The following is a 12235-nucleotide window of genomic DNA, read 5'->3' as shown; positions in this document are numbered from 1 at the left end:
TTTTCTCTTGTGTGTTTCTATCTGGTTTCTTACTGTCTTCAGCTGAAAGGAAACTTACACAATTCTCTATTGCAGTAAGAGTCCAGTTTCATTATTCAGGGATTTCTTTGCAGAGTGCATATAATCCTCATCTTCACTTTCTTTACTCCATTTTAGAATTCCTTTCCTTCCCATACCAAAATTGAACAGAGATGTTGTGGCAAAATATTAGTATATGTAGCTGCCTGTGAGGAATACCTGTAGAAGAAATAAAAGAAGTAGTTCTCAATAGTGATGATACAACTGAATCAACTGAGGAAGTTATTTAAACACATTTCGATTTCCAGGGCCTGCCCTAGACAACGTTAAAATCTGCGGATGGGGCCTACCATGTCCGGAGAGCTAAAAACCACTAGGGATATCTTCTGTTTTAAATAATACTTTAAAATTAAAATAACTTTCCCTGGCATTTAGGTGAAGTGCTTTGTTTTGTTTAATTCTTTAGGGGCCTGACTTACAAGGAATCTGGGGTAGACATTGCAGCTGGAAATACGCTGGTCAAGAAAATTAAACCTTTAGCAAAAGCTACCTCCAGACCAGGTAAGTCAGAGCCTATACTTTGCTAGTTCATTCATTAACTTTGAGAAACACTGAGAATTGATCTGTAATTTACTGAGGAAAATGTTCCAAATTAATGCCAGGTTCCTGTAAGTCTTGTCCTATGTAAGCCATACCCAGTTTTCTGCTTTCTTGTCTATAATACTAAGAAAAGCATTTCTTGAGGCGCTTGGGTGTCTCAGTTAAGCATCCAACTCTTGGTTTTGGCTCAGGTCATGATTTCGCAGTTCCTGAGATTGACCCCTGAGTTGGGCTCTGTGCTGACAGCCCCTCCCCCACTTGTACTCTCTCTCAAATATTTTATTTATTTATTTTTATTATTATGTTTTTTAAGAGTGCACAAGCAGGGGAGGGGCAGAGAGAGGGGGACAGGGGATCCATTGCGGGCTCCGCACCAATAGAGAACCTGATGCAGGACTCGAACTCATGATCTGTGCCGAAGGTCTCAGACCATGACCTGAGCCGAAGTCTGACGCTTAACCAACTCAGCCACCCAGGTGCCCCAAAATAAATAAATAAACATTTAAAACAAAGAAAAGCATTTCTTATCCGTGATGTTAAACTTAGATATGTCTGCTCCTTTAATATTTAATTACTTTCTTGATCAATTCTTTGAGCATGTGGTGCTCTCCCCCATTCTCAGGAAAAGCAGCTCTTGTTTTAGCCATGCTTATGAAGAAGTTGTTTGTACATCCGTGTTTAATCTGTTGAAATGCAACAAGTATTTAATTTTTTTCCCCATTAGGCTGTGATGTTGATCTTGGAGGTTTTGCTGGTCTTTTTGATTTGAAAGCAGCTGGTTTCAAAGATCCTCTTCTGGCCTGTGGAACAGATGGTGTGGGGACTAAAGTGAAGGTAATCAGACACCTATGTGGTTAAAGGCCTTTTGGGAAAGTTAAGAGAGAATTTACTATAAATCAAATACATATTTTTCCTCTCTTGATATGCACTAGAGAGAACTATACCAAATAACCATAAAATATGGCTAAAATATCTATATATTTCTGAGAGCACAATGTTGTTGAGGCTCTATCTGGATGGAAAGCTTATTTGAGGGGATTAAATGGGATACTTTTGGATCAAGTAGCTCATCAGAATTCAGTATTTTGTCTTTGGGTGCTCGGAGCAGCAATATTTATTAGCCCACTGATAAACTGACAATATATTATTTGGAGCTTATTCACTTATGTGGACATTTCTATTGTGCTTCTTTAGATTGCCCAGCAGTGTAATAGACATGATACCATTGGCCAAGATTTGGTTGCAATGTGTGTAAATGATATTCTGGCCCAAGGGGCAGAGCCCCTCTTCTTCCTTGATTACTTTTCCTGTGGAAAACTTGACCTCGATACAACTGAAGCTGTTGTTGCTGGAATTGCCAGAGCCTGTGGGAAAGCTGGATGTGCTCTCCTTGGTATGACCGACCATCCATTAATCTCCTGTCCTTTTTCTTACTGTATTTTACCCCATGTATAAACGTGATTGGTACCAATATAGATAAGAAGAAAAACTGTAGATTACAAAATGAAGCAAATAAAATATATATAACATTACCAGAAGAAAACTTAGATCCTGGTGCCCTCAAGCTTCTCCTCAAAGGTTTGTCCCCCAGACTCCTACTCCTAGACTTTGAGCCAGGCCTTGCCTTTCTCCCTGATCTTTAGCATCTCCACCCCCATCTTTCTCAATGGCCTCATGGACAGACAGGGTTAGCAGTTTCCTGCTTACTGGCCTGCAGCAGAAGGAGATGATTCCTGGCATTCTAAATCTTAATGTTTCCTGACTGAAGTGACACTAGGAATAAAATGTACCTAACAGAAATACTACTTAAATACATATGAGAATTTGAAGCAAAATGAATGTGTAGTCCGAATGGTAAAACTACCTTCTTTATATTACCATTTCTGTGGAAAATATGTCCCAACAGCCAAAATTGCCTTTTCAACTGTCTTTTAGTGTTGTTTTTGGTTTTTTTTTTTTAATTTTATATTTGAGAGAGAGAGCAGGGGAGGAACAGAGAGAGGGAGACAGAGAATCTGCAGCAGGCTCCAGGATCTGGGCTGTCAGCACAGAGCTGGACGCAGGGCTCAAACTCACAAGCAGTGAGATCATGACCTGAGCCAAAGTCGGATGCTTAACCAACTGAGCCACCCAGGCACCCCTTCAACCATTGCTTAGAACAGTTTAGGGGCACCTGGTGGCTCAGTAGGTTAAGCATCTGATTGTTGATTTTGGCCCAGGTCATTATCTCACGGTTCATGGGATGGAGCCCTGCATTGAGCTCTGTGCTAACAGCATGGAGTCTGCTTGGGATTCATTCATTTTCTCTCTCTCTCTCTCTCTCTCTCTCTCTCTCTCTCTCTCTCCACCCCCTTCTCCTTCTCCCTCTCCTTCCCTCCTTCCCCCACTCTTGCTCAAGTACGCACTCTCCAAGTAAATAAATAAACATTAAAAAAAAATGCATAAAAAAGAAAAAAAAAAGAACCGTTTATAACTTGGAGTCTGCCTGCCTACACCCTGTCTTTACGTATGATCACAAAAGTGAACTGTACTTTCTAGGCCAGGGCATTTGGATTTAGGCCTGAGTACGTCACTTCTCTAAGCTTATACTGTCATCTGGAATGTAGAGTGATTATAAAGATCGAATACAGGTGAAAGCATTTCTAAAATTGCCATAGGAATGACATCATATTCAACCAAGCATTCATCCTTTGAATGTCATGCTGTTGGGAAGCTACACTTCTCCCTCATGGGAATTTAGCGGTTTGCCTTAAAATTGTACTTGGTTGAAAATTCTGTTAGGCAGCTAATAGAATACATACTTTTTTTTGAACATTTGTGAAATATAGCCACATGTTTAATTGTTCATATTAAGAGCAGGGGGCACCTGGCTGGCTCACTTGTAAAAGCACATGACTCTTGATTTCGGGTCATGAGTTCAGGCCCCATGTTGGGCATAGAGATTACTTAAATAAACTTAAAAGAGGGGCACCTGGGTGGCTCAGTCGTTTGAGTCCAGCTCTTGATTTCGACTCAGGTCATGATCCTAGGGTTGTAAGATCGAGCCCTGCATCAGGCTATATGCTGAGTGCTGAGCCTGGAGCCTGCTTGGGATCCTCTCCCTCCCTCTCTCTCCCTCTCTCTCTCTCTCCCCTCCTCCCTCTCTCTGTCTCTCCCTCTGCCCCTCTCCCTGGCTCTCATGTTTGTGCACACTCTCGCTCTCTCAAGTAAAAAAAAAAAAAAAAAGCTGGTGTCACTACTTCCTAGGCAGGTTTATAAATACTATGTGATTTCTTTGTTCTTGGTGTATCTTCCTCCAGGAGGTGAAACTGCAGAAATGCCTGACATGTATCCTCCTGGAGAGTATGACCTGGCCGGTTTTGCCGTCGGTGCCATGGAGCGGGATCAGAAACTCCCCCACCTGGAAAAAATCACCGAAGGGGATGTTGTTATTGGAATAGCTTCATCTGGTCTTCACAGCAATGGATTTAGCCTTGTGAGGAAAATTGTAGCAAAATCTTCCCTCCAGTACTCCTCTCCAGCACCTGATGGCTGTGGTGACCAGACCTTAGGTAAAAGCACTCAGGTTTCAACTCTCCCGTTTGGAAATGTCTGAGCAACCACTTAATGGGTTAGTCTTTCCTTAGTAAATTAGAATGGAATAAATTACCTTGTCCTGTGAGTTTAATGTTGGGACCTTATTGTAAAACCTGGTGTGTCTGTGCAGGGTCAAATCATTCTGTATTTCAGAATTGTTTTTTATATATGATTTGGTTTTACATTCAGAGGCTAAGTTTTTGTCTTCTCTCTCCAATACACAGGGGACTTACTTCTGACTCCAACGAGAATCTACAGCCATTCGCTATTACCTGTCCTGCGTTCAGGACATGTCAAGGCCTTTGCCCATATTACTGGTGGAGGATTGCTAGAAAACATCCCCAGAGTCCTTCCTGAGAAATCTGGAGTGGATTTAGGTAAGATTGGTACAAGGGACTTTTTGTTCAGAAAACCATTTGGAGGAAAACTACATTATGGAAGAAAATTAAATTCTTAATTGTTAGGGTTTCTCAGAAAAAATAGGGCTGACCTTTCTACCTCTTTTTGCTTTATTAACCATGTTTATAAGGCATAAAATCCTTGCATGTAATTGACTTATATAGATGAAATGCTATGGGCGGGGGGGGGGGGGGGGGGTGGATCGAGCCCTACATTAGGCTCTGAGCTGACAGTGTGGAGCCTGCTTGGGATTCTGTCTCTCTCTCCGCCCCTCACCTGCTCATGGACAAACGTGTGCTGTCTCCCTCTCTCTCTATATATATATTCCTCTCTTCCTCTCTCAAATAAAAAAAAAGAATAAAAATAAACTTTTATTAGAGATTTTTGTTGTATTATAGCAGACCTAAGTCTAAATTTTAAAGTAAATACAGCAGGACAGGGTTTTGATTTTAACTTTTTATATAGCTTCTTTTTCTTTATAACTTCTTTTAAATAGTGTACACATTCCTCTAAATCTGTAACATAAGCCGCCTAGTTTTGCATCATACTTAGGGTGCATTTTGGTCATTGCTAAGACCCAACTAAACGTTCACAAACCTTTACTGGAATTTACTGTATTTACTGGAATACAATTAATCCATTAGGGGATTCCTAAAAACATAGTTAATGCAGCACAAAACCAATATTCACTTAATTGTGAATATTGGCCAAGTGTGTCAGCAAAAATGCTGTGGCTATCTCAGGTACAGATGGATCCCCCCAAAAATTCACAGCTTCGTATATATGCATACGTTATACGTTGTGTGAGATAATAGGTTCATGAAACATATCTTGCCTGTTTTCAGATGCCCAGACCTGGAGGATCCCCAGGATCTTCTCGTGGTTACAGCAAGAAGGACACCTCTCTGAGGAAGAGATGGCCAGAACATTTAACTGTGGGGTTGGGGCCGTCCTCGTGGTGTCAAAGGATAGGACAGAGCAGATTCTGAGGGATATCAAGCAGCACAGCGAAGAAGCCTGGGTGATTGGCAAGGTGGTTGCGTGTCCTGAAGGTAAATCGCTCCTTCTTTAGTTGCTCTTAGGTATGTAACCTGAAATGCCACTGCCCTGCCTCGAGCTCCTGCCCACGTTTTATTACAGCCCTTGTACGGCACCCGTGTTCACACAGCTGCGACAGGACAGAAGCTAGTAACACCACACACCTCTTCCCTCCTGCCCTAGGGTGCTGACACCTTGTGTGGTGGTCACATATGCACAACTGTAGCCCAGAAGACAACCCTTAACCAGTGGAGTGAAGAAATCCCCACTTGAGGGACAGAAGAAGGGAGCAGTTCTGAGGCAGAGTCTTCACGGTGCCTTTGAGGTCCCAGGGGAAGTCAAGCCCCAGTTGCCCCCAGTGGCGACCAGTTTAGTAACACACTCTTACGCTGGCTTTCCAGATCACTCTTCCCAGATCTTCACTCTGGTTTCCTGGGGTCATCTCCAAAGTATTGTGCCCACATGCGAGACCTTGTCTCAGGCTGTGCTTTGTGACTCAGCTCAGCTCGCCAGTGAAGCGGGCGCCCTGACAAGTGCCGTGTATACACAGGACTCTGTCAGACGTACTAGAAATTGACAGAGTGGCAGAAAAGCCACTCAGATGAGCTGACAGACGCCAGTACTTGCTGATGATGTCGTATCTGCCTTTCATCCCTTTATTGTGTAGGTTCCTTTTCAGGCCAGTTCTCCAAATACCGGAAAGATCTCTTGAGCCCACATCCTTGAGCTCACATTGCATTAGGAAAGAGGCCCTCTCTTCCTCAACATCCTGTATCAAATCTTTGAATGGCCTTGCTTGGGTTACATGCCTACCCTGAGGTCAGGAGACAGTGACACGCCATAGCTTTTAGTTGGAAGTAGGTAATTAATACATGTTCTCTTTCAGGAAGTTTTTATGAGTGAGTAACTTTACGTAATACAAGCCTATTCTTCATTTTAGTCCATGCATATCTTATTTTCAGAATAAAGTATTTTCAGTTTTCATAAAATACTTTTCTTTCCATTCCTGTTAATTCACTGTTGTTCTATTCTTATTTACTGGGTGTGTTTGAAATGAAGGTTCTCCTCGTGTGAAAGTCAAGCATCTGATTGAAACCATGCAAGCAAATGGATCAGTATTGGAGAATGGCACTCTGAAAAATCATTTCTCTGTCCAACCAAAAAAGGCAAGAGTGGCTGTCTTAATATCTGGAACAGGTGAGATGTGTCCTCCTTCCTTCCTTCTGCCCGCCCCCCCAAAAAAAAACCTCCTTCAGATCGTGAGGACACTCTCAGTAGAATGGGGCAGGGAGTCATTAAGGGCTATTATTTTTCTGTATCCTCAGTCTTTACACTTTTCTCAGGCATTTGAGACACCTAAAGGAAGAGTAGAGGGTATCACGAAGATGACTGAAGAGAAAGGAACTGGAAAAGATAGAAAATCCAACTTCTTTTGTACCGTAGCTCTGTAGTTGAAAAGTTACAACAGCTGAGATTTGTTTGTTTGCTTGTTTTTTATGATTTTTATTATTTATTTTCTAATTCACATCCAAGTTAGCACATAGTACAGTAATGATTTCAGGAGTAGATTCCAGTGATCTGTCTCATGTGTATAATGCCCAGTGCTCACCCCAACAAGTATCTTCCTTAATGCCCCTTGCTCATTTAGCCCATCTCCCCACCCAAAACCCCTCCAGCAAACTGCTGAGGGTTTTTTTTTTTTTTAATTTTTTTAATTTAATGGTAATAAGGTGAAATTTATGTTTGTTGTAGACAGGGGTGAAGTAATAAGAGCACTGTATTCTCTCAGATGGACATATAGCATGTTTATTTTTCCCACTTTAATAAGCAGCATTGCTATGAACATTTTTATAAATATGCATTTTTAAGTGCATATCTGATTATTTCTTTAGGATACGTTCCCGGAAATGTAATTGCTTTCCAAGTCCATTTTAAGGTTTCAGTACACTTTAGGCCCAAGTTGATGGTAACGCAAAGAAACTGTTGTAAAGGCCATTTTTCTGGGTGCCTGGCTGGCTCCGTCGGTAGAGCATGCAGCTCTTGATTTCTGGGTTATAAATTCGAGCCCCACACTGGATCTGGAGATTACTTAAAAAAGTAAAATCTTTGGGGCGCCTAAGTGGCTCAGTTGGTTAAGCGTCCAGCTTTGGCTCAGGTCATGATCTCACAGTTTCTGAGTTCGAGCCCTGTGTTAGGCTCTGCACTGGCAGCGCCGAACCTGCTCCAGATTCTTTGTCTCCTCTCTTTGCCCCTCGCTCACTCGTGCATTCTCCCTCTCAAAAATAAACTTTTTTTTTTTTTATTTTTTAATGTTTGTTTTATTTTTCACAGAGAGAGAGATACAGAGCCTGAGCGGGGGAGGGGCAGAGAGGGAGGGAGACACAGAATCCGAAGCAGGCTCCAGGCTCCGAGCTCTCAGCACGGAGCCCAACGCGGGGCTCGAACTCACAGACTGCGAGATCATGACCTGAGCCGAAGTTGGACGCTCAACCAACTGAGCCACCCAGGCGCCCCAAAAATAAACATTTTAAAAAAATAAAATCTTAAAAAAAAAGAGGATTTTTTTCTTGCTTAATTAAGCAGCTTATTCCTCATCAGTTTTTAAAATGTTATACTATTTTTATTACTATGCTAGATCATAAGGTGTTATTTTGCAGGAGCAATTACATATCCTAAAACTAAGAGTGCCTGTGCTTCCATAAGCTATTATTGATCCATTATCCCAAAAGGGAATTTAAAAACCTCATGTATTTTGCCAGTCTTTTCTGAGACATTTATTTGGAAATCTTGACCATTGATTATTCAGAACGGTACATAACCTCTTTTAAGAAATGTCAGCTTACTTGTGTTTTTCTCTCTTTTTCAGGATCAAACCTCCAAGCCCTCATAGACAATACTAGGGAGCCAAGTAGCTGTGCACACATCGTTGTTGTTATCTCCAACAAAGCTGCAGTGGCTGGCTTAGATAAAGCAGAAAGAGCCGGAATTCCCACCAGAGTGAGTTACTTTGAAAAGTATCTTTCCTGTAGACTGTATTTCAACTCATAACCCGCCCCCACAAGACTTCGGTCTGTAGGACAGCTTGTTCTTTGGCTTTCTGGATCACAGTGTGTGCCTTTCAACACCGTCCTCCCCGTTCCTTAATTCTTTACATCAGGCACATCTTCATCAGAAAGAAGTGAAGTATGGTCCACGTAAAGGTTGAGTTTTAAATTATTTTTGGTAATTCGTTTAAAAAGATTTTGCTTCTCTTTTTCTATTACAGGTAATCAATCATAAATTATATAAAAGTCGTGTAGAATTTGACACTGCAATTGACCAAGTCCTTGAAGAGTTCTCCACAGACATAGTCTGTCTTGCAGGATTCATGAGAATTTTATCTGGCCCCTTTGTCAGAAAATGGAATGGTAAGCAAAAATTATTTGACACCACATTGAGAAATCAAATGAAAACAAACTACAGGGTGGTTAGCTTCCCAAACAATCCCAATTGTGAAATATTTACTGGGCCATTTTAACACAGGTCATAATTTAATTTCCTTTGCCTCTGCTCAAAGAATGAATGACCCAATGACTTTTTATTTTCCTGCTCTTTTTATCAGTTTTCTTTGGCCTGCTGTAACTATCATCACTTTTTCTAATACAGCTTAGGTTACTCACATTACTAATATTTCATCTTCAGAAGAGACATTTTTACTTGCTGAGAAGCAAAGGAAAGCGATTCCCTATATCCCAAAATGAAGAGTCCATTCTTAGGGAGTGTAGACCACTGCCAGACATGGCAGGGAAGGCATTGTTTCTGGAAAACACACTTTATGTCATTGCCTTTTCCACTAACATTTTGACTACGTCCAAGTGTCCTTTTTTGTGCTTACATTTGGGCAATAAATGTATTCTCTCTCCAAAGAGTTTGTTTTCTTAAGTGAATGTGGTTAGATAGAATACAAAATTGGCAGTGCCTCTGGTGACATAATGCTCACAGAACTAACCTAGCATCTGGCTGGCGGACGTGCCACTTCGTGGTCAGAAGTCAAGCACGCAGATGCTGTGCAGGAATCTCCTGTGTGTCAGCGACAAGCCGAATCTTCCTCAAGCTCTACGATCCGGAGTTGACCCATCCCATCCAACTTTCAGTCACTGCAGGCACCTATTCAGAGTCCCTGGGTGGATCTTAAGTTGTGCAAGAGGCAAGAACTTGCTGCCCCCGGGACCTCTTGGATGAGAAGCTAGATTTCCCTTTCCTTCATTTCTGTCTTTCACAAAGAAACACCCATCCCAGAGAAATCCTATTCCTGCTGACTTCTCATTCTAGACAGGAAAACATGTATTCCTTTGGTAATATACATAGGATCTTTAAGTTCTGACCACTGTGGTTTCATTAATTTCCAGGGAAAATGCTCAACATCCATCCATCCTTGCTCCCGTCTTTTAAGGGTTCAAATGCACATGAGCAAGTCCTAGAAGCCGGGGTCACAGTCACTGGGTGTACTGTGCACTTTGTAGCTGTGAGTATGTCTCCTTCTACCAAAACATCATTACTGTCTGTATGTAAATTGTACCGGCTAGAAAGTAATGTTCAAAACTTTTGCTTCCTTCCCCAGGAAGATGTAGATGCTGGACAGATTATCTTACAAGAAGCTGTTCCAGTGAAGAGGGGCGACACCGTTACAACTCTGTCTGAAAGAGTGAAATTAGCAGAGCACAGACTATTTCCCGCAGCCCTCCAGCTGGTAGCCAGTGGAACTGTACAGCTTGGAGAAAATGGCAAGATTCGTTGGGTCACAGAGTAGTGAAGTCTCCCCCGTTCGGGGCTAGAGCCAGTTCTGAAAGAAGTCCGGCTATCTGCATTATCATGGACTCAGCCCAGAAGAACAACTGCTAAGAAAGAATTCCTCACCCGCGCCTCTGGCCTTTTTTTTTTTTAACGAACAGAGATTCGTTGAAAACAAGCCTGGTGCAGCATGTCTGGGGCATACGTGTGTCACCTCCAGCGGTCTTTTAGGGTTTACCTGTTCCGGACCTTCTTGATCATAATCAAGCCGGTCGTTCAGAATCCCTTTTACTTTCAGCCAAACAAGATACCAAAACTTTTAGTCTCTCTTCTTCTTCTGACGGATACCACCTCCATTTTTTGTAGTTATATGTTCTCTAGTTTTTGAAGAGTTAACCAACAAGGCTATTAAGTTAATATCTCTTCCCCATACTGTATATCTGTACTGGTTTGAGTTGAGACTGATCTAGTCTAATTACCCTGATCATAATGTAGTGTCATAAAATGGGTGTGTAACTCCCACTTCTGAGGGATGGTGTACTTTGTGCTTTGAAATATCATTAAACATCCTAGTTATTGACAGTTTCTGTAATACCCAGATTTTAGCTTCACAATTATGGGTTACAGACATCCATACTTCTGTAAAAACTAGAAGGTTAGAGTTTTGTTGGCGTCTTGATTCAAAACAGGACTTAGACATGTTACTCATCTTCTCTGTCTCTCTGTTTCCCCATCTACTGAAGTAGGCACATGCCTGTCATAATGGTTGTTTTGATAATTAATACGTGTGCAATGCTGAAAACACTTGGCCCAGAGTAGGCACTCCATGGTCAGCATTCATTTTATACTTCTCCCAGTTATAGAAGCTGTCGTAATTTACTGTTTTTTCAGCAAATACATCTCGAGCACAAAATTGAGAATGGGGACATAGAATTTTGGAACTGTAGGTACTATTTGGGAGCAGTGAGGGCAGATGGAAGGCACTCCACCCGGACTAGTAAAGAGTATAAAGGCACTGCATGTGTTTCCCACTCCGGCCATTCATTTCCCATGTGGCTATGCAATTCTAGAGCTGGGAAGTCTGAGCTGACCTAGTAGGCACATGTACATGACACCGAGCTTGGGACCACATTTCTCCCATAGCAGAATGAATAAGGACTGGCCACCCAGCCCAGAGGTAGCCAGCCATCCTTGGACTACTGAGCAGCTTTCAAGGTGATGTGGCCTAAGCTCTGCCTGCCCAGAGTGCACCTTACAGGAAGGATACCTGGAGGCCATGTTCAAATCTTCCCTTGGAGTTTAATCTCAACATCTAACGGCTAAAGAGTCCTTTTATACAGAAGTAAATCCTAGCCTTACGAAAAGAAAAAGAGTAGGGGGTTAAGAGGAGTGGCACCTTCACCAACAGATGCTAATCACTGCCTCTGGTGCAAGTAGGTTTCCCCAGGCCCAGGCAGCCAGCCAATGATGTCACCCTTACCGACTGCAGTCAGCAACGGCCATCAAACTGGAGGTTCAGCCTCCTCACTTCACACAGGTCCCTTTGCTGTAAAAACGATGCGTTTATTTTGGAGAGGTCACTCAACATTATTAAGTACCTATGACCTATATGCCCAACATTGTCCTATGGAGTTTAGAGAAAGTTAAAAGATATAGAAGAAAATGTTATTGGTGGATAAAATGACAAACTAATAAAAGTAGTACCATGCTGATAGCACCAGCATGTAATCTAGAAAAACCAATGTAGGGGCACCTGGGTGGCTCAGTCCATTGAGCAGCTGATGCTTGGTTTCGTCTCAGGTCATGATCTCACAGTTCGTGGGATCGAGCCCCA

The 12235-nt window shown here is 42.1% G+C and overlaps 1 protein-coding gene across 3 annotated transcripts in view; it reads left to right on the top strand.

Moving 5' to 3' along the window:
- The window catches only part of GART (phosphoribosylglycinamide formyltransferase, phosphoribosylglycinamide synthetase, phosphoribosylaminoimidazole synthetase), a 29496-nt gene extending 18513 nt beyond the window's left edge, over positions 1-10983 (top strand). For all 3 annotated transcript variants that reach the window (XM_086675899.1, XM_086675896.1, XM_086675897.1), the window contains exons 12-22: positions 485-579; positions 1343-1452; positions 1813-2011; positions 3918-4169; positions 4419-4571; positions 5439-5645; positions 6691-6828; positions 8498-8628; positions 8897-9038; positions 10020-10135; positions 10232-10983. In XM_086675899.1, the coding sequence (XP_086532025.1) occupies positions 485-579; positions 1343-1452; positions 1813-2011; positions 3918-4169; positions 4419-4571; positions 5439-5645; positions 6691-6828; positions 8498-8628; positions 8897-9038; positions 10020-10135; positions 10232-10420 (1732 nt within the window). In that variant the 3' untranslated portion in view covers positions 10421-10983. The remainder of the gene's footprint in view (positions 1-484; positions 580-1342; positions 1453-1812; positions 2012-3917; positions 4170-4418; positions 4572-5438; positions 5646-6690; positions 6829-8497; positions 8629-8896; positions 9039-10019; positions 10136-10231) is intronic.
- The last annotated feature ends 1252 nt before the right edge of the window (positions 10984-12235 follow it).

The sequence above is a fragment of the Puma concolor genome, chromosome C2, assembly GCF_028749965.1.
Source record: "Puma concolor isolate L17-30 chromosome C2, mPumCon1.1.hap2, whole genome shotgun sequence".
In the NCBI taxonomy this organism is placed as follows: Eukaryota; Metazoa; Chordata; class Mammalia; order Carnivora; family Felidae; genus Puma; species Puma concolor.
Note: the sequence above shows the minus strand (reverse complement) of the source record. Positions and strands in the feature narration are given on the sequence as shown.